This window comes from Strigops habroptila, chromosome 14, assembly GCF_004027225.2.
Source record: "Strigops habroptila isolate Jane chromosome 14, bStrHab1.2.pri, whole genome shotgun sequence".
In the NCBI taxonomy this organism is placed as follows: Eukaryota; Metazoa; Chordata; class Aves; order Psittaciformes; family Psittacidae; genus Strigops; species Strigops habroptila.
Window position 1 is genome coordinate 5,653,283 of NC_044290.2, and position 22,159 is coordinate 5,675,441.

A 22,159-nucleotide genomic window follows, 5' to 3' on the forward strand; every position below is an offset into this window, starting at 1 on the left:
CAGCTCATCTCAAACACGCTGCCTGGTGGGGTTTGTACATGAACGATGTAGGAAACATTCATTAGGAAAGAAATGAGTAAATTCACGCTACATTGAGAAAGGAGGGCGGCAAAGTTAACGATATGGTTATTCCTTCCAGTTGTTCTTCCATCTGTTCTGGCAAGCACAGAGGAACGCAGAGGTTGCTGTGCAATGAGGCACAACATTGCTTTATTACTTGCCACCTCTTTGAAGAATCATGACTTGACCCTGGTTGAAGCAAAAAGGGTCTCTCGCTTTCTGGATCACTCTTACCATAACCAGTTCAGGCTATAACTGCTTGCTGGGTGGATCTGGCAGCTGATGTATTCTTGAAGGACTATGTATTTAGTTCAGATTTAATTATTTTGGGGACTAGCTCATCCCTTGGTGTATTCATATGCAATGCTTGCTTAAGTCAGCATGCCATTTCACAGGCAATCCAAAGCTATTACTGATAATACAATACTATATAAATACTTAATTTGCTTTTTATGTCCCTGCTGTTGCCTCTTTTTATTACTCTCTGGCTCCTTCACGCTGTTACATGTCAGGCACCATTCCTCTGCTGAAATACAAACACTTCTAGCTATAACCAACACTCACAAGGCACATTTAGTTCAAAAGCGCCTGTCAAGCTATACAGACAAAATCACTGCAACATCAATACGGTATCATCACATCAGGATAAGGTTATCTACACTTTGTGGATGACAAGTACAACATTAACAGCACCTAGCTACAACAAAACTCTATTGAAACTACTCTGCCGCTGCTCAGCCCGGCTTGCTCTCTGCTTGCGGGTGCATCACATCCTGCACAAGAGCAATGCTGCCCACTGCACCCCCAGGCTGTCTCCCCTGCACACCCAAAGGTCATGCACAAAGAAAGGTCAGTTTAATTCAGAAATGAATTACTAAAGAGTAAAACTACCTCTTAGTTACCTTCATAAGTGGCTTCACATACCATGTATGACATCTTCCCAGATGTTAATTCCCTTCAAACGCATCTCTGATGCCCAGCTTCTGGCTTTGCATCCCCTGTGCCAAACTAAAGGAGATGTCAAAAGGACTTGGTCCAGTTCTGCCTTTGTAGGTAGTTTCACACAACTCTTTGGCTGTAGCATCTCAAAAGAGCCTGAGAACCCACGCCTGCAGGCAGATGCTGATTTATTGACTCCAAATAGGAAGATGACACTTTAATCCTCCTCACTTCAGCACGACTAAAAAGGCATCAGACTTTCCATGGTGTTTTTCCATCAAGCTTCTCTCTTACATGCTTTTTTCCAGGGGGGTTGTTCCAAAGGGCCTCTGGCTGCAGCTGTGCTGGGCTAAGCCTGATTTCTTGTGAGAAAGTGCCATCCCATGGCTAAGAGGGAAATCCTTGCTGCTTCGAGTCTGAAAAGTAACATCAGGCAAAGCCACCTCAAACAACTTATTGTCCATTGTTAGCAATGTCTGGCTTAATCTCAGGGTTTGGGAGTTGAAGATGACATTAAAATAAGCAAACCAAAACTAACCAGACTTTAATCTCAAGCCAGAACTGCTGCCTTAGCTTACCTGTGAGCAGGAGTGTCCTCAACACAAGAGGATAACAGAGAAATTTCTGCTACGCTGGACCATATACTCACAGTTGCACAAGTAGAAAGGTGTTTGTCTTCCCAATTCAAGCTGATTTAAGTCCTGAGCATTGGTGGAAATCAAGCATATTAAGGCATTTTATCCACAAAAATAGAGAAATAAGAAAGTAATGGTTTCTTTAAAAAAAAAGTTTAATACAAATTAAACTTTAAGCTGCTTTCCAGCTGGGTGGCCCCAGCACATCCTGGTGCCTGGAGCTGTTCCTCCCCAGGGGCAGAACTTGGCATTTCCACTTGCGGAACTGCACCAGATCTCTCACAGCCCACCCCTCTAGGTCCCTCTAGACAGCAGCAACAATCTGGTGCATCAGCCACCCTTCCCAGTTTAGTGTCATCTGCATCATCATCACCCATGTCATTAATTAATGAAGATGTTAAACAGAATCAGGCCCAGTATCAACCTGTGGACTACCCCACTAGTTACTGGCCTCCAACTAGACTCATGCTGAGGTCACCGCCCTCTCAGCTCAGATGCTCAGCCAGTTTTCAGTCCACACTTCTTCAGTTTATAAATCTAATCAATCCACATGAACTCTAATGAGACTTTTATTATTATTAGTCACAGTTGCACCATATGTTGAGCTGTATTCATGTCAAGCAGTGCTGTGTTTGTAGTAACAGCAGGTCTAGCATCTAGGAGAGGACTCAATCCTTTCCCTGCCTTGAGAAATAGCTGAATGTACCAATAACATTGGAAAAAACTTACTTTAATGAGGTAAGCTCAGATAAATGTATTAAACCCAAGTTCAGGAGCAGGTATTTTCCCCTCCCCAGTAAAAGAGTCTATAGGTAGGCCTTTAATTTTCCTTAACCAGGCCTTCTTGCGTGCTCTTTGCTGTTCTTCTCTGAGCTTTTCCTGGTGTGCCTGATACTGTGCTACAGCAGCTGCCTCATATGCCTCCTTCTGTTTCCCTGTCAGAAGCCTGAATTCCCCATCACTCCAGGAGGGGCTTGCACCATATGGACAGAAGGACTTTCTTCTCATCGAAAATGCTTCGTTCTTCATTTGTGCAATGATCACACGTGTTGATTTGATCAGTTGAGAAGAAGCTGCAAAGGGACTGGCGACATGAACCTCCTCTTCTGCGAAAGAAATGGCTTTACCATGACCACTGTGAGCTTTCTTTTCCTGCAGCAAATCACAAGTCTTGGGACGTACCACAGAAGGAGCAGGGATGGAGGAATTCACAGTGGGTCCATACAAAGAGTTTTTCAGCTTGAGCTGCAGCATTTTGGTTTCAAAGGGGACAGAAATTTTTTTCACAGTCAGAGAATCACTGTGCAGTCTCGCATGTTGGAGCTGGACTGTCTGATCCCTTTTTTGTGGCAGAGGAGTTTTGTATTTTTGTACCTTTGCAGGGTACTGATGCTCTGGAGGAGGTTTCCATGCTTCTCTGACTTTCACATCATGCTCAGTGCTGGAGCTGTCCAGGGCTGGCTTGCAGGCTTTCTGCAGCATGCTGACTGTTAAGAGGAGTTTGTCAAGGGACATTGGACATCTTGGATCTCTTTTCCTTTCATGCTGCAAAGTAGCTTCTGCCTTGTCAGAGCCATGTTCAGATTTGTCATCTGTTTCCAAAAACAAAACAATACATTTGGAGTTGAGGGTGGGTTTTGTGATCGTTGTTGGCAGGGTAGTACTCAGAGTTAAGACCAGGGATGGGTGCTGGATTGACCTGCGTATGGGCAGTCCAAGTTTATCTATACAACAGGCAGCACAGGAAGCTACAAGCCAATGGTGCCCATTTCAGTTTACTCATCCTTGGCCTCACTAGTGACTCTGCCAACATCAGAGGTAATTCTGTCCCAGTTAACTGAAAAGTGTTCCTTGCCAGAGCCTGTACGGGTCAAACTGAAGTCAGATTCTGTAACATACATTGCACTTTGTGGCTGGTTTGGTATCCACCTTGTTTGAAGCAATGGTTTCTGAAAGGAATGAGGTTCCTCACCACCTCTTTCCATGCACCCCTTCCTTATCCTACAGTCTGCTTTGGGAAAAGGCTTCAAGACAAGTCAGTTCCAAGTAGAAATCTTTGGAGTAGCCAACATCTGAGAACCACTTGAACTGTTACTACTCAGAGATGCATTTGAATTGTAAATCACAAGACATGCTTCATAGCCTAACTTTGCTACCTCAAGGCATATAGGGAGGGACCTGCGCTGTATGACAGACACATCAAGATGGATAGTGTAATTATGCCCTTGACTGACAACTGGATGAGGATTGCAACACAGAGTAAGACGCTTAGTCCCATGGCCTTGCTACAGCAACTCATTTGTCACTTTGCAGTGTCACGTTGTTTGTGTATCGTTGCTTTGCAGTACAACTATGTTTTTTCAGACTGGTTAGCTGAAATTTCTGCCCTCTAGGAATGTGTTTCAGAGAGCATTAAGTTACAGTGCAGAAAGGCAGAATACAGCAGAACAAGCTAATGAAAATCACTCCTTGTTCCTCATTCACAGGATTTAGAACTGTTTAATCCGCACATACATATGACCCTGCAGCTTAGTTACAAACACCAGAAGCTTAGGGTTAGAGACTTACAATTGGTACAGCTCTTCTGCAGTAACGTATCAGTCTGTGTTAAAGATCCCAACAGATTCTAAATATAAAACCTGAGAAAAACTACCTTAAGGAGACACATGCCATATGCCACAGACTCATCTCAGCTCTGTCTCATTTTCAAGTTTCAGATTGCAGCGTTTTTGCTGGCTGAGACAACTTACATATAGGAAGGTTTTTAAACAGATTTCCAAGTTACTGCTATTGATTAAACACCAACTACTTGAATAAGTTTTGTGCAGAATTCTCTTACACCTGATAAAGCAATCAGAAATAGAATAAAAATACAATAAAAAACCCCTAGATACCAGAGAACAAAGCCTTATAGGTAAACCTTAGAACTTCTCCTGTTTATTTGCTTGATCTAAAGCAGCTCCTGTAGGATGCATCTGTCCTTACCAGCATTTGCCAGGATCCTTGCAGAACATTCTCTCGCTGACTTTTCCAAGGCTTCTGTAGTGCCAGGAATGAAAAGCTTTTCCTGCTGCTCTGCCTGAATGTGAAAAGGCTGCTGTTGCTGGCGAGCTGCTGGTGTCATCAGTTCGTACCAGGGAGCTAGAAAGCAGAAGAATAAGTCATCTCTAAACTCTGCTGAAATGAAACTTATTTAATGAAATCAACGTAACTGATGGGATGTCAAGTCTTTGATTACTGCTTTGCCTCTAATCGCAGCTTCTAAAAGTCTAGGTGTTAGAAAAAACCAAAGGTATTTGGTGAGCAGAAACCACAAATTCAAAGGTGGCAGCAAGCATTGATTTTAAAGAATACTGTGTATACACAACTCATAATTTTTGTCACTAAAATTAAAATATAGTGCAGTCCCTCTTTGTTTCCTGTTTCTAGAAACTGTGCATCTTTTACCTCCTTTTACCTGCGTCAAGGAGATTAGCACCTGATGGCCTTAAAAGCATGAAAAATTCTTAACCCATCAGTTTATCTGCAATATACAGCTTGTAGAGCTGGAAGATTCTTGATACATCCTGTATTAACTAACTCTGACTTAAAAATAAAGAACATAATTGTTATTGTTTAAAACGTGTCTGTTTACGTGCATTGCAGTTCCTGGTGATGGCAGATCCTGAATGCAGGTGTGCTATGACTTTCTAGAGTCTTTATTAATAAAGAATTCAAGCACTGAATCAGCAGCATGTTTCCATGCACACCAGCTGTAAGAATGAATACTACTGATTTCTCTATTACTCAGTTGGAAAATGACACTGCCTGTCTTGACAAACATGTTGAATTTATACCAGACCTTTCTTAAAAGGTACAAAGATTTTAGAAAGGCCTAAAATCGACAGAACCATGGAAACACAACAGCACATCTACCACACTGCACTTCAAGAAAAGCAGAGAGTCAGTATATTGATCAGGATGAAGGCAGTGACTACTTGAAATGATTTCTAACTCATTTTAGAAAAGAGCAGTGTATTGCAAAGGCTGTGTGTAATACTTGGAGATGTTCCAGAGCTTTTTGGTGGCTGGAAGTAATGCAGGTCAAGGTCCAGTCTCTCCCGAGAAGGTCGATGCTGCTGGCTGACACTGCGGCGCTTCACTCGCTGAATGGATTTCCTGCGTGAAGTCCCTTTGTCCTGTTTTTTCTTCCCTGCCACCTTTCTGTCAGCATCTAAGGTATAGTCCCACCTGGTCTCTTCAAACTCAAGCAGCAGCAGTTTACTTAATGAATTGATCACCATCCTGGAGAAGAGAAGGGAAAGCCCATAAGAGCACAGATAACATTAACACAGCAGTTACTGCCTAAGGGTCCCATTTGCTTCTGTGCAATACAAAACCCTTAAACAGATCCAAGACAACCAGCACTCTTCTAAGGGACCAATAGCAATTAGTCCCATCAGTCAGATGCTGCACACTTTAACTTATGTTCTGTATGAATGAGCTCTATGGGGCTCTTTTCATTCCGCTCTATGGCAAAATTAGTTCTAAAATAATTAGGATGAAAATTGCCAACAGCAAACTGAGCTAGATCAGTGCAATGCTAAAAGAAACTGAAGATACCATGTCATTAGGGACATTTAAACCTAAATTGGAGGGGTGTACTGGCTCTGGTTGGGATGGAGTTAGTTTTCTTCATAGCAGCCCGTGTATTGCTGTGGTTTAGAATCGTGACCAAAACAGCATTAATGACACACCAGAGTTCTAGTTATCGCTTACACAAAAGCTGGAAACTCCCTTTAGTTTAGAGGTGCAGAAGTGAATGATCCTGGAAGGATTTTCCACTATTGGATTTATAAAGAGGCAGTAGGTCAGGAACAAGCAAAGGGTTTGGCAGGCCTTGGCTTGATTCTCCTACCTCTTAAGAAATCTGGGCTCAGAGTTCAGCTTTACTGTTGCATCTATATTGTAAGCTATATAGAAACAGGAAATTGTACATTGCTGAGTGGACTAAGAAAATCTCTTTTCAGCCATTGTTATAAAAACATGATTATTAAAGCAGTCACTAAGCAATAGAGCCTTTTAAAACTGACTTGTGAGAAGGACAGTAAAAGGAAAAAATGTAGAATTCCTTAAATTACACTGTAATCTACCTAATTTGGTTCAGAGACTGATGGCAGCAGTTGTCACCAACCTGTTTCCTCCAATATAGAAAGAAGATATGGGGTCCCCTTTGGTACTGGCCACCAACACTTTCAGGCAGATTCCAGTCAAGTAGTTAAATATACGGATCTTCCCATCAGCACAACCGCTGATGACTCTGAGATAGAGGAACTCCAGAGACAGAACTTCCCTGAAAAACACAGCACATCACCATGCTTTCACAAGGAGACACCATCAAATACCTCTTGTCTTGGAGGAGATGCAAAGGTCTGCCTCCATCAACAGGCTAAACACAGGAGCTGATCAAGATGTTTAAGAGGTCTAATAGTGAAGTCCTTCATAATCTCTCCATGCCCAAACTAACCAAGCCATCACATGCTCATAGCAACCAGTACAGTTATAGCCATCTGCTGCTCTTTCAGATTTCATTTTTATGTCTAGGAAAGTAAATGATAGTGTGATACTCTGTGGTATACAGCTTGGGATCCTCAAAATAGTGGACTATGCACTGTCAGTCTTAAGTCATCCCTGCCTGAGAGCAGGGACACTTGCATTTTAGGTTGTTACAAGTCTTAACTGACCCGTGCTGGTTGTGACCATGTATGCCTGACACTGGTTTTAAGATGAAAGCTATTGAAAGCGAGGATATTTCAATACTAGGGCTGATAATTAAAGCATTCTGTGTTTCTATAAGGGAGACTTTTTCTTTACAGATTTAGTAGACTGTTGAGTACAACTTGAAACACATCTGATTCCTACTTAGGGTGGCGGAAAGCTATTAGGCATCTCTTAAGTTTTCCCAACATGCTCCATCCCAGGATATATCCATCGGTGCTTCCTGTGACTAGATGCCACTGATCAAAGGACAAGCAGTTAACTGGGCCTTGGTGCCCCTCCAATATCTGCAAAGGAAAAGAAATAGGTGCAACACTGTCAACAATCTGGATGTAAGTATGCCAAGGTATATTAAGGCATTCAGAAAAACAGCCTTATGTACTGTATTGTAGTTTTATTGGGTGTTATACCAATACACCCTATGCATAACTCTGTAAGTTTTATAATCATGTATAAGAAATGTTCTGGGCTTGCTGCTTATGAGCTTCTAGCATGGAATTAACATCAATTTTCTGTCTTTATTACATTAAATAGATGTTACTGCACTGAGACCTTTGTGATCTCTTAAATGTTCACCTAGAAGAGAAGGGAGTGGACTGCTGTGGCTATAGTGGAAAGGGCAATTGCAAGCTTAGCTCAACTGGAGCTGGGATATCTTGCAAATTGCAACTGTTCCCCACATGTAGAAAGAGCTTCACTCCTCTCAGATGTGATTCTGGACACATGCTAAGGTAATTAGCAGACTCTGCCCTCAATCTTCCCATTGCAGAGCAGCTATGCAGCTGCTTCAGCTTTATAAACTGGTTCTGAGAGCAAATCTCATATTTTGGGCTAACACATGATACCTCCAACTCCAAGAGCTGTTAGACAAGCCCTCCCACCCCCTTCCCAGGTTCTGAATGTTTCTACAGGAGCAGAGATGAATGTATCTTCAGAGAGCAAGCAATGATGGGGGTTAAGCAAAGCAAATCAAACCCTGGGTTAAAATTGACTATTTGCTTACAAGTAGTTCTGCAGTTCATGAATAGTTCTGTCAGTTTATGAAATTCCCCAAAACCAAAAGCAGTCTAAAGCCTTTGGTAAAGGCAAAGGGCTATGATAAACTAACACAGAAGATTTTTGACCATTTAGCACAAAATTATCCACCTAAGAAGAAACTTACTTTGACCAGAGCACCAGTATCAGCACTCCAGATCTTCACCAGCCCTCGGTCAGACCCACTGATGATATGGGTGCCATTCATTTTAACCACCCCAACAGCACTGTTGTGCTTGAGAGTCTTGAGACATTTCCCACTCTCCAGGCTCCACACTGTTGGGGGCAAAGGGGAAAAATGTTACAAATACATATGCCCCAATGATAAGTTTTGCTGAGTACAACATGAATTAAAAGGTACTATTGGAATTACAGCTACACCTTGTAGCTGCAGCTCTGCATGGAGCCAGGTGTTGACCTAAAACATAATTGCATGGCAAAACCATTTTAAATGCAAAGTTCAGAACATAACACAACTTTTTCATCCTTATTCTATAAGCAAACCTCTGGCAAAGCTGAAAGTTGATATTACTTGCCCAGGCAAGGGCCAGCCCTATAGCCACAGAACTGAATCAAAGCAGAAACGATGAGAATTTATTCAGTGACACAGTCAGAGACCTTGCGTGAGCATGTGTCCACAGCTTAGGCTGTTCTGGAAGCAAAAATGACACACTAAAATTCACCCTCTGATTTATAGGCTTAGTTTCATGCTGACACACTGTATGTGTCACACTCATCACACCTCACATGTACCCTGCCCATTGTTTGCTGCTGTTTGCCTTTGGCTGGAAAGCTCCAAGTCTTGGCTCTCACCTTTCACTATCCCATCTTTGGCTCCTGACACAAACTGCTCTTCGTGTAAATCCAAGCAGGTGATTGTCCCACAGTGGCCATTGAAGATTTTCACGCAAATACCACTGTATAGATTCCAGCATCTACAAAGGACCAACCAAAAAGGGAATACAGTGATTAACTTAATGAATAAGATTAATTAGCTATCAGTTATTGCCTACTTAATAGGCCCAGCTCTTCTCCCATAAACGCAGGGTTAAAATCAGGAGTCATTCTACTAAGGTGTCAGAGGATTTGGAATGATCGATTCAGGCTTAGTATTAAAGTTTTTACCCCCATAATGTGTTCTTCAGCCTCTAAACTGCCTGGAAACATGTGGCTTGTTTTCAACTTTGGCGTGGTTACCTTCAATTAACCTTAAAGAGCAGACCTTTACAAGATAAGGTTGTTTATTTACTGGCTGGTGCCAAGATGATTGCTGTTGACTTTATCTAGAGGACTCAAACCCACACAAACAGCCCTTTCTGAGCACGGAGGACAGAGCCTGAATGGGTGTAAATCCTTCTGTTAAATGCTGCCTTTGATGAAGCTGTGCAATGTTTTTCACCCCTCATCATGATACTGTCAGGATTTAGTGGTAAATGTGAGAGCTGATCATCTCCAGCCCTCATTTCAGGGTGCAGTACCTGGAAAGAAGCAGCTGTACAGCAGGTACCAGGGTGTTGAGCCTGCTTAGCACAACAGGCCTTCTGGAATGGCATGGAGAAACCCAGCCTCCCTGAACTTGATGCTGACATTAGCAAGGCCAGCATCTCACTGCAAGGGCTAATTTGAAACATCTCTGGTGTTTTAGGGTACTTTAAGAAAGCCCGTGCTTCCCTGTATTTTCCTTTCTTATCACTCAGTATTGGGTGGAATAGGGAAATGGAAGCTGTCCTGTGTGAGCAGGGGGTGTGTTCCTTTATCTACTGTCCTTTCTTCATTACTCTAATGGAAAGTGGTGGAAGGAGGATTCCTAAAGCCTTGGAGTGGAAGGATTAAAGTTTCACGTTTCCTAGCCCAAGGGGCTGGTGTTCCATGGCACAGTCCCACCGTTGCTCACCTGATGCTGAGATCGAAACTTGCACTGAGAACAAACCCCTTCTTCTCATTGAGATAGAGTGCTTTAATGCTCCCAGCGTGGCCAGAGAGCAGAGGAGGCAGTTCCTTTATTCCCGGCATTCCAAGAAACCTCACTTTTCGATCTGCAGAGCCAACAGCTACCAAGTTTCCACCACAGTAATGGATTACTCTGCTTTGGTCTGATCTGGATAAGAAACAGTGACTGAGATGAGTACAACAGATCTAAGGCTGATGCTTAAGTGGTCCTCATTGAACAACCCAATGGACAATACACTTAAGTGGTGAATCCTTTGCAGACACTACAACCAAGGTCCCTAGTTCTGCATACCCAAGTTCGCATCCAGAGGGTAGGCTTAAAGAAGGGAGAGGGCTCCTCCTGGCCCCATATCCGTTGTGATACACTGTAGATGACTAATACTTCTGGTATCTGCATAAAAACCTGGATTTGACACTGAGGACTTGTTAACACTGATGCTGAGAGACCCTTCTCCAACCATCCATTCTCACAGAAGGATCACAGGGAATGGGACAGGTCTTCAGAAGCTGCTGTTCTGCCCTACAGTCAGGCAGTTTACTCACTGGTCCATGAGGATACGAATATTGTAGGAGCCACAGAAGACATTTCTCTCTTCCAGCTGGATTGTGTCAGTTTTCAGACCATTATAGGTTTCCTGCAGATTGCTTCCCTTCTCCTAATGGAAAGGAAAATAGGGAAAGTAACTCATGGAAGAGGAATGCAGTATTATTCCATGGTATTAAATGTATCAGCTTGTCCATACTGTAGTGATGAGACCAGAGACAGAAAGTGTTGGTAAGGAACACCCAGAGTGCACAAACTTCTGGTTAGTGCAGAAAGAAGGGCTGTTCCCATGCCATGTTCCATGGCAAAAGAGAAAGACCCAACTGCTGCACCTTTTATTCTTTGGGAAAAAAGCTGCATCCTTGTGATGCTGCCCAGCTGTGCCAGCACCCCATCTTTGAGGCTGTGCATGACACTGGGGTATGCATTAGGACGAGGCAGGAGTTTAGGGATGCAAGAAGGTGCTGAGCAAGCACTGGTCCTTGATGGGACAAACCAGGAGCAGGAGCTGGAGGAGAGTAAAGCAACCCCAAATTCACTGTCCTGTCTTCCAGGCCCACCACATCTCCTTCCTCCCCAAATACTGAAATGCAGGATCCACGGAAGACCAACAACTTCCTACATACCTTTGTTTTACTTTGCCGAACCGTGCTTTTGGCTTCAATGACACCACCCTCCTCATTTAACTGTGGAATTGCCACTTTGACTGTTTTAGCATAGTTGGAAACAGCTCCTCTTGGGCGCAATCCCTGGAGTAAGCCAGCAGAAGCAACACGGTTACTACAGAGCCCATGTACACAATGGATGCTACTCGTGTCAGTGCTTCCATGGGACGCTACATGCAAAGCAGAGCTGCACACACTGGCTTGTTGCTGTTGTGTAAGAGGCCAGGCTTGAATTTACCACTTTGTTGGTAGATTTGGGTAAAATGATTACTTTCCATTTGTCTCCAAACTCTAGTCATAAGCTTTTAAGAAGCTGCATCTCATCTTTGGCAAGCACTCAGGTGATTCAGAATCCAAACCCACTGAGATGAGAGGCTCTTGAATCATCTTTATCAACATTTAAGACTCATTTTTAATGTGTTAAACCTTCCATTCAGCCTTCTTTTAAGGCTAGCACAAAGCTGAGATTTCTATGGTCTCTCTAGGGGTTTACCATCACACTTAGCTTGGTGTATGGCAGGTCTGTGCTAACCAGGACAAGCCTTTCCTAGAAGTTCTGCTTTATTGTGTCCCAGCCACCAGCTCTGATGTCTCACAAGGAAATCTAGCACTCCCATCTTCCTAGAGGGAGCAAATAAAGCTAACTTTTGAGGTGCCATTGTAGCTCTGCCCAGTTTCCACTAGCTCCTGGAAGTCCAGTATTTGCGTTTGTGACCAAACTCTTCCTGACTACAGGAATGTTTTAATCCATCTTTAGAGTCACAGGCTCTCAAAGTCAGTAAAAGCTATTCTGTTGTGATCACTTGTGACAGTCTGAGCGTCTCATATGGCTTAGCTCTGCAGATAGAGGAAGAGGGAACAGACCAAAGTGGGAGGTAACCTCTAGTAAAAGCAGCTCCATCCAATGGCTTGGGCAGTAGCAGAAAACCACCATCTTTTCCAAGTGTGTAACCACAGCAGAAGCCCAGGCATCATACCTGCAAATACACGATGTTCTCCTGTATTACGTTATAACACGCACGTTCCCTCTTGACTTCTGCAGCCAGATATTCCCAGCATCTGCTCACAGCAGCACATGAACTGAGGGATTTTTGATCCAAAAACCCTAAGAAATTCAAGGCACAAATTGACTAACCCCTGAGCACACTGGAGACCGTTCATTACCCTTTGGGGAAACAAAAATCAGAGCAGCTTTACCCAGGATGTACATGGACAGATGAGGGGGCAGGCAGCGAATTAAGTCCTTGGGTGGGTTGGCAGGAGAGGGCAAGTGGAGAGATCTAGGGACCATGATGACATCTTGATCAGCTACGGACATAATAGGCGAGTTGTTCTCTGTATCAGGACCCTCCTGGATGAAGCATTCGGTGTTTTGACCACCTAGAAGACAGACGAGTTTAGTCTTGTAAATACTTGAGCTTTGGTGACTACTGACAGCACTGTTGTTAGCAATGCACTGCAAGAGTTGGTTGAGCTTAATCTGGCTCTTCTGCTAGTCCCTTTGATCCTGTACCATTCCAAGGAAAATGCTGGAAACCCCCTGGGTCCTGCAGGACAGTTCAAACAGTTTACCCCCAGTATTAAATACTCAGACAGTGGTACCCATTATATCAAGCTGGCCAGTTCTTGCAGATAACGTTTCACTTTTAAGAGCTGCAGACCATAGTGAGAATCAAATCTGGGTACTGGGCTGAGAACAGCTCTATTCCTTGAAGCTTCTTGGAGATTCAAGCAGATTATCCATCTACATGTTCCTCTGGAAGAATTAATCAAAGAAACAAACCCTGCAGTAGGCACCTAAGAGCTGAATTAGGGGATTGTAGAAGTTAGAATAGTATGTTGAGTGTCTAATAAATAAATCATGCTGAGCATGATGATCTATGGTATGGAATATCCCTTTGGCTAATTTGGGTCAGGTTAGTTTCTGTCTGTGCTCCCTTCCAGCTCCTTGTGCCCCTTCTCACTGGCAGAGCATGAGAGACTAAAACATCCTTGATTTAGAGTAAGAACTACTTAACAACTAAAACATCAGTGTTTAAGAAAATTAACTCTATCCCAGCCAAAACCAGGACAGTATATTATACATTCTATCCCTTCTAGCTATGCAGAATAAGTCCCTTCAGCACTTTCTTTGGTATGGCTTTCATTACTTACAACATTCAATCCACAGCTGTCCCCCCTGAGCTGTGTCACCCAGGAGAATTCATGATGATATTTTGTCAGCTCCACTCCATTATAAGCTATATTCCTCTTCCCTTTGTCCATCACCTCATTCAAAGGATTACTGCACATGGGTGCACACAGGCAGGCTGGTACTGAGGCAGAGCTGGGGCAGGATAAAGCTGCCAGGTCCAAGTCTCATCTGGCCCCACCTCCCACTGTTGGGAACAGCCCATTCCCTCCATCACTTGTGCTCACTCCCAGCTTTGCCCACTCATTTCCTACAGCTGGAAGGATCAGAGACCTGAACCATATCAGATTTGCGGTGGTAACTGGAAGGTTAATAGCACAAGGCAAATAAAGCTGCAACAAACAGCTCTGTTGGCTGTGTGGTTCCTTTCAGCAGATTCCCCATGTACCACCTGCATGGGGAATTTTGCCACGTGCAGCAGATTACCTGCTAGAGAGAACAGCCAGAGCAGCAGCACCAGGAGCTGCCAGACTGCTGCAGGTGATGGAAAGGAACCTGGGTAACATTACCTTCATCTTAGCATCACCCCTGGACCACAGTGCTTGTGCCTCAGAGACAGCTCAGGCACAGCCTGGGCATCTCCCCAACTGTGGACTGGCCCAGAGCATGACCCAAGAGAGCTCAGGAGCAGACCTTGGTGTCCAGGACAAACAGAGGGTGACTGCAGCACCCTCCATTCCCTGAGGAACACGAGATACACACACAGAGCAGGTAATCCCGGCCCTACCACTTTGCAAACAGAAGGTCGTTCTGCAGACATGGAAGAACATGGCAAGGTTGTTTATGGCCAGGTTGGACACAGGGGCTTGAAGCAACCTGCCCTAGTGGAAGGTGTCCCTGCCCGTGGCAGGGGCTTGGAACTGCATGAGCTTTAAGGTCCCTTCCAACCCAAACCATTCCATGATTCTACAATTCCTCTCCACCACTGGCCCTGCAGGGAAGGGCCCTGTGAAAAGCCACACACCCTGGTCACAGGCAGCATCCTCCTGCCTAGTGTGCACTCAGCTTCAGTTCTTGAAGACTTAAACTCAGTCACCTTGCAAGTCTTGGTTGGGAGAAACCCAGATTTTGGAGCTCAGGGACCTCCAGCACGGCCCCAGCAAGGCTGAATCCACCTTTCCTATAACAACAGCCCCAAAAAGCACCGCAGAGACAACCACCAGGGCACCAGCACCCCAAACATCACCCCCCACAGGTCGGGCTGCCCTGAATGCGAGGGTTTCGGTCCACCGTTTTCCGCCTGGCACCGGGGATGCGCAGCATCACCTGAAAGTCCGTCCAGTGCCCCGGTACCCCGACACCCAGGCACAGACCGCCGGTGGTGCCAGCGCCAGCGATACCGGAGCCCCGGACCCGCTTACCTGCCCGGGGCGGGCGGCGGGGCCCCGCCGTGCCCTGCGCGTCGCGGCTGCTAGGAGACACCGGTACCGTAAACCGCCGGCCGCGCCGCCGTATTGCTGCGAAGAGCCGCGCACAAGCATTTGTGAAGCCTCTTCACCCCATCTTCTCCCCAGCAGCTCGCTTCGGTCAAACGTATTTAGCTTTTAAACGTCGTTTCCCGAGTCCCAAGTTTTCGCATATTGAAAACAAAACCCCGCTCAAAAAGCCACAAGCAAACAAAGCCAAAGCATACCTCATTTAGTCATCTAATGAGCCGAAAAAGCATGTGGAATAAGAGTAAAAGATCGTCGAGCCACCATCTGGGAGAAGGGAGGAGGATTTACTAGGACACAATGAAGAAAAAGCTTTTGATAAGAAAGAGCATTGCAGAACAGGCCAGAAGGGAAGGCAGCAGAACAGGCAGCAATAAGCTCATACCCCCTTGCAGAGAGGGTCATGTACCTGGGCCCTGCTCTGTGCATAGTGGGGTCCTCACTGTGCCCACTTGGCTCTTTCACTTGTTGCAGGCAGAAGTGGAAAAGACAGCACTGGATGGGAACATGATGCTCCCTGCCCTGCAGAGACTTCAGGGCTCTGGTGCAGTGGTTTAAAGTCTGATGCATGCAAAATAAACATGCCATATGAAGCTGGCAGCCTTCTGGGCTCAGGCACACAAGCTGTCATCCTGTGCACATCCCCATGTGGGATTTTAATGTGACTCTTTGGCAGAGCGAGCAGAGGAAAGCAGAATTTCAACCTCAGCCATTCTTCTCCACTGCAGGGTTGTTTTCCTGCCACAAAGAGCTACTTACAGCAAATCCTACTACTTTTCACCAGTTCTAAGCCCAGCCATAGGCTGCCTCTATGTGCTTGCTTACTTAATTCAATCAAACCTTAGAGATCCCTTCTACAGAGGCCACAACCCCTCCCAGAGATGCATTTCATTCCTGAGGCACAGGGATGCTCCTCTCACAGTGGTATCTAGGAAATAATCTTTACTTGTCCATTTAGGATGGCAGCACACCCCATGGAGAAACTGCTGTCCCATGGTGAGAGAAGCCCCCAACACCCCCAATCTCACCTACTGACAGGAGGGCATGGCCACATCAGCAAGCTGAATAGTTTTCCCTATCTGTTCTGCTCTCCCACATAACTCTCCTGAGCTACAGCACTTTGAGCTGCAACTCAGCCCTGTTATTGGAAACCTGTGCTCCTTCTCCAGCTGGAATCATTCTGCTGCTGGAGAACTCAGGTGGTTCTGCCTGTCCTGAGTGTAGGCAGTGCTGCCTGCTTGGGGAGCTCTCCCCAGCATCACGTAAATTCCTAAGATGTGTTAGATTCGTTTAAAGATTAAAGCTGTGGAGGCAAAGCAGCTAAAACAAACAGAATGTTTGCCCAGCTCCATCTGTCCTGGGAAAGATGAGGAAACCCTGGGAACAGACATGGAGTCAGAGTCCAATAGCTGGGAGGTTTGCACTGGGAAGAGCTGGATGCAACAGGAAACATCGTGGTTTTCCAAGGCCAATGCTGAGGCCAGGCAGGGTGGGCATGTGTAAGGGTCATTTTTCCCTTGCACAGGTATTTAAAGAAAAATCCCCTTTTCTTTAAAATCCCAATGTTTGGAATAAAAGCTGCAGCATGCCTGGGGGATAGCAAGTAAATCCCTCTTCCTGCAGGGCTAGTTAAATCAGTGCAAACACAGAAAACACATTCAGCACCCCAAGAAGGAAGCAGTGACTTTGGTGGCAAAATAATTCCTGCTTCCCAGGCACAGCACCCCTCTCCTATAGCACATTTCCCCACACACATTGTTTATTAACATTTTGGTGGCTTAAAGGTTGTTCACAAGGGTTTCATCCTGTGCAGTGGGAAGTGGGGATGGAGGTAAGTGAGGTTTGCAGTGTTGCAGACCTTGCGTAATGCTGGAGGGTACACAGAGGGAGCAAAGCAGGGAATCAGAAGCATCAGATGCTTGTCACCATAGTAGTTGTGGCTCATATACCATCTGTGAAGGACAGAGAGGACCAAGCATCACTGCCCCTACACCAAGAGGCACCACAAGTGTCCTTATAAACACCAGCATCCTGTTATGATGGTTGTTTTTATTGCAGAAGCACTCTGAACCTCTCACCACAATGAGGAGTGCCCAGCTCCAGCCCTGGAGCTACAGGCAGCTCTGCCACAGGAGCTGCAGCTCAGTCAGAGCTGATAGGTATGAGGGGAGGAAAACCAGTGCTTGTGTTCCTTGTGTTACTGGGATGCGGAGGGCAAGGATTGGGAGCAGGTTGCCCATGGAGCTGTTGGCAGAGATGCTGAGGAGTTCTCTGAGGAGAAAGCTCAAAGCTCAGAGCAACCCTTCTGCTCATAACATTCAGGATTGCACAGCTTGCTCTGATATCAGAAGTGAAGGCATCTGGAAGATCCTTTCTCTCTGCTTAAGAGGACACCAGGCGCCGAATAGCAAAGAGCCTGCCTGGTATTGCCCTTCTCTCTATCTCGAGCCACAGGGAAAACAAATCCATCTCCGCATACTCAATGGCGAGCTGGAAGGTGAAGCTCTGCAGCAGCGTGGTGAGGAAAAGGAAGAGCTCCATGCGGGCCAGAGCCTCTCCCGGGCACATGCGCTTCCCTGGGGCACAGAAAGGGGAGGGTGAGCACCAGGCTGGTGGCTTCATCCAGCCTTTGGGGAGAAAAGGGCACTGACCTGCTGAGAAAGCCATGAAAGCTTCACGCTTCCTGAACTCGCCCTTCTCATCCAAGAAGTGGCCTGGGTCAAGTTCTTTGGGGTTCTCCCACTGGGTTGGATCCATATGTACAGAATTAAATACAGGAATAACAGCTGTGCCCTGCGGGAGAGGGATGGGAGAGACATCAGTGCCATGACGTAGGGCTCTGCTGTGGTGGATTAGCAATGAGGAGCATCTGGGGTGACAGGGGATGTACACCCCAACATGGGTGTGTGGGCCGAACTGGCAGCAGCATTCCCCTCCTTCTACTCATGTGCTAAAAGGTTGTCACCATCTCGGCCCAGGGAGGGTTGGGAAAGACACGGGACCTTCAGGAGTGAGCAAACAGTCCAGGGGCAAAGCAAACCTCATTCAAACCCCCCTACCACCCATCCCCTTGAGGACACAGAGACTCCAGAGCCACAACATCTACCTTAGGGATGGTATAGCCCCTGAACAGGACATCCTGTGTTGTCATCCGTGGGAAGTTCTCAATGCGGCTCTTCTGGAAGCGCTGCAGCTCATGGATCACCGCGTTGGTGTACGGCATCCTCAGCTTGTCCTCTATGCTGGGAGCATGGCCAGCACCCACCACCGTATCGATCTCCTCTTGGACCTTGGCTGGGGAAAAGGCATGCATGGAGCTGCTGTGTGAAACCCCCCCATCATCTTTTATTGGCCTCCATGGGCACCTATTCTAGAGCTAAAGATGATCTAGCAGAGAGGGAGCAAGCATAACCCCTCATAGAGACCAGAAATAGGGTCCCCAGATCAGGCAGGTTCAAAGCATCTCCTGTAGGCTGCACTATGACCTCCTCAGCACAGGGAGCACAGTACCTTGAATATGGGGGTGCTTTGCCAGGGCCAAGAGGAAGAAGACCAGGGTGTTGCTCGTAGTCACTGTCCCAGCACCAAAGAGGTTGAATACTGACATGACCAAGTCTTTGTTGCTGTACATGTTCTCTGGGCTGCTCTTCTCCTGCAAGGATGTGGTGGGGATTCAGTATCACCTGGGTGATTTGCCAGGCTGCAGCCAGGTCTGGGGGGCAGCCCTCACCCTTTGCACCACCTCTACCTTTTCTGCTTTCATAAGGAAACAGTCGATGTAGTCCCGGGGGCAGCTAGGATCCAGTGTCAGCTTGTGAAGCTCAACCCTTTCTTGGATATAGTCTATCAGCTTCTTGCACTCAGCCAGGACTTTCCGATGTGGCCCCGGGAGGTGGTGCATGATGTTGGGGAAGGTGTTGTAGACCTGCAGATGGAGAAAGCACAGGAGAGCTCAAAGCCATGCTGTCCCATCAAAGCCAAGGAGTGAGCCAAAGCCAAGGACCATCCCTCAACCACCTGAGCATGTTGGACATGAGGGTGCTGAGCACAGCAATGATGCTTACCATGGCGATGGGGGAGAGGAAGAAGGCAATGTAATTCCCGATCACACTCAGTAGCTCCAGAAAGGCCGAGTCATTGTAGCTGTAGCGGCTCCCAAAGACAACAGAGCAGATCACATTGGCAAATGCATGTCTGAACATCATTATTGGCTCAAAGGCATTTCCTGCAGCCACAGAAGAGGCAATAAAGGCATCCAAAAGTCAATAGTTATTTATGTGCTTCCTCCCCCGCTGAGCCCCTGTCCCCTGAACTCTGAGCCCTGGTTGAATCTGCTGGGTCTAACAGCCAAACCAAAGAGCCCTCCTGAGCTGTGGGCTCCTACATCTACCTCCCTCCTCCTAAACCCCTCCCCAGTGATTGGGACTGAGGAAGACAGAGGCATCTCCAGGGACTTTGTGCTCCTGCTGCCAAGCCCTGGGGATCTGGGGGGCTGCAGAACACCTCCCTGTAGCAACCCTCCCCTTGCCAGCACCACCTTTCAGAGGCAGAGGAGCCCACGCATGGCTGAGCTTCCATCTCCTCTTACATTCAGGAAGCCCCAAAAGAGGTGGTAGAGCTGGCAGCAGCTCAGTGTTGTTGGAGGACATCACTCTAATAACCCCCACATTGCCAGGGCAGTATCTTTTTTGTGCATTCTCAATGCCACACAGTTTGGTTTCCTATTTCTGTTCTTTTGGCATGCAATGTCCCTCAGTGGTTGCCACCCCCTGCACCGGTTCAGGAGCAGCATCTCCCACCCTGGCCTTTAAGCCATGACCATACCACATCCCTGCAGCTCTCTGGGAGGGATGGGACTAGTGCTAAGCCCTTTCTCTACATGGGTCATCCGCACCAGCCATTGCAAACAGCTCTGGGGACCACACGTGTCCCGTGAGGCTGTTGTGTGGGGTGGGTAGACAGGACCCACATCACCTTTGTGTTTTTCCAGCAGTTCCACCAGGTGCTGGGCCTCCTGCTGCACTCGCTGTGACATGGAGCTCTTCCCCATCCCAAAGTCCCGCAGGGTGCTGAGCGTGAACCTCCGCAGCTCCCGCCACTTCTTCTCATTGTTGGACACAAAACCTGGAGGGAGGCAGTGGAGACCACTCACCGCCTGCCCCACTGCTCCTCCCCAGGAACGGGGGACCTTGTTCTGGGTGCAGCTGAGGAGCAATAGGGCAATAAGCCAGGGAATGACCCTTGGTGTGTGCAGTGCCCTTGGAAGGCTGAGGATCTCTACAGAAACTCAGAACAACACTGGAATTAATTCTGTTCTTAGACAAGAGGCTTAAGAGTTGAAGGGACTTGCAGAGAGGGAAATAAGTGTTTGAGGTCTTGGATATTGAGTCCTTCACTAGACTCGAGCAACAGCAGCTGTAGTCAGGGACTTTCTGCTCACCCAGAGGTCAATAGTGTCTAGGAGAAATCCAGACACCTACCATAGTCTTTGGATAGCTGCAGCAGTATGGGTATCGTAGGTCTCCCCCCAAACTCCTCGGAGTGGCCCAGCAGAGCATCCTTCACCACCTTGTACCCGCAGAGCACCACCACTGGCTTCATCCCCAGCCAGACGGTGAAGATGGGGCCGTAGATGCTGCTGAGCTGGGGGAGGACAGGAGAGCTGTGGTGAAGGAGTGTCCCACACCCCAGCCATTCGTGTAGTTGCAAAGTAGATCTTGTGACCACAACAGTAGTGACTGAATGAATAGGGAGGGGAAGCACATCTTTGCCCTGCTCCCATCCCAGCCCTGTCTCTGGGGGTTTCTGATCCCAATGATGCTTTTGGGATTCGAAGCATCATCTCCAGGAAGCAACTCTGGATGGCAGCAGTGCTGCAGCCCAAAGAGGGGTTGGTGTCACTGCCATGGATCGATCCCTTACAGGAGGAGGAAGACTTCAATAATAGCATTGATTACACCCTCAGTAGCAGGGATTTAGGGAATTCTGGCAAAGCAGAAAAAAGGGAGGGAAAAAGAGAAAAGAAAGGTAAGGAAAGAGTGAACTGCATGATTGCCCTTTTATTTTGATATGGGACAGTCACTTTTTCTCTCCTGCAAGGGCTGGGAGCAGATCCAGCACAGCCAGCTCCCCTCTTACCTTCTCATAGGTCTTGTAGAGGGGCAGGACATCCTTTTGCCACAGGTTGCCCAGAATGGGCCATGGGGCTGGTCCAGGAGGCAGAGAGCGTCTCTTCTTATCACTTCTCCAGAGCAGGAACCACAGGATGGAGAAGAGGAGGAGGGTAAGGAGCACCCCAGCTGATCCAGCATCCATCCTCAACTGTGCTGCTGATCAGCAAAAGCAATCCAGAAACTCCCCCTCCAGGGAGAAAATCACAACTGAGCTGTGAGGAGCCAAGACCTGCTGCCTCTGCCCTTCCTTGTGCTCTATATAGGCACATCCCTCCCACATCCCTGGGGCTGTCTCCTGTGTGTCCCCCCACCACTCTCCGGGCGGTCAGTGACACGGAAGCACTGGTTTGTCCCAGCAAAGCACATACCTGGCCCCAGCATGTTGTAACACAGGTCTCAAAGAGCTGACATGAAGCATTGGAAGCATTGCAAAACCCCCCTGGAGGAGATAGCAGCTCTCCCCTCCCCACCTCGCTGAGTCATTTCTTGTTTAGAGCTCCCTTGGTAGAAGTTATCACCATCCTGGCAAGACCTCGCATGTTACCAGTAGGTCACTGCTCATTTTGTCACTGCTTTGCTTACCAGTGCTGTGACCCAGGAGGGGACATTCCTGTAAACAGAAACCAAGGAGCACGTGTGGCTGGTCACGTACCTGCTGGGTGGCAATTTTCCATCAAACTCCTTTCTGATGGAAAATAGATCAGAAAGTAGGAAAAACACACATTTTTCCTGAAATATTTTGGGGTTCTGCTTGTGTTTGGGAGGAATGTCAACCCA

General features: G+C 46.9%; 2 protein-coding genes across 2 annotated transcripts; both read right to left on the reverse strand.

Moving 5' to 3' along the window:
• Positions 1 to 2,136: 2,136 nt before the first annotated feature.
• On the reverse strand, positions 2,137 to 15,257 carry CDRT1 (CMT1A duplicated region transcript 1). Its single transcript, XM_030506597.1, has 14 exons — positions 15,138 to 15,257; positions 14,970 to 15,042; positions 12,783 to 12,965; positions 12,563 to 12,690; positions 11,547 to 11,669; positions 10,920 to 11,032; positions 10,321 to 10,524; positions 9,240 to 9,361; positions 8,554 to 8,702; positions 7,536 to 7,678; positions 6,808 to 6,966; positions 5,674 to 5,918; positions 4,620 to 4,775; positions 2,137 to 3,226 (listed from the first exon to the last, which is right to left on the reverse strand). The coding sequence occupies exons 1-14, from the start codon at positions 15,255 to 15,257 to the stop codon at positions 2,379 to 2,381; spliced, it is 2,766 nt and encodes a 921-aa protein (XP_030362457.1). The 3' UTR covers positions 2,137 to 2,378.
• A 1,981-nt stretch (positions 15,258 to 17,238) lies between these two features.
• Positions 17,239 to 21,608, reverse strand: LOC115616648 (cytochrome P450 2C5-like). The gene is made up of 9 exons (XM_030506164.1): positions 21,348 to 21,608; positions 20,690 to 20,852; positions 20,184 to 20,333; positions 19,274 to 19,434; positions 18,958 to 19,134; positions 18,720 to 18,861; positions 18,316 to 18,503; positions 17,861 to 18,002; positions 17,239 to 17,785 (listed from the first exon to the last, which is right to left on the reverse strand). The coding sequence occupies exons 1-9, from the start codon at positions 21,522 to 21,524 to the stop codon at positions 17,592 to 17,594; spliced, it is 1,494 nt and encodes a 497-aa protein (XP_030362024.1). The 5' UTR covers positions 21,525 to 21,608; the 3' UTR covers positions 17,239 to 17,591.
• Positions 21,609 to 22,159: the final 551 nt, after the last annotated feature.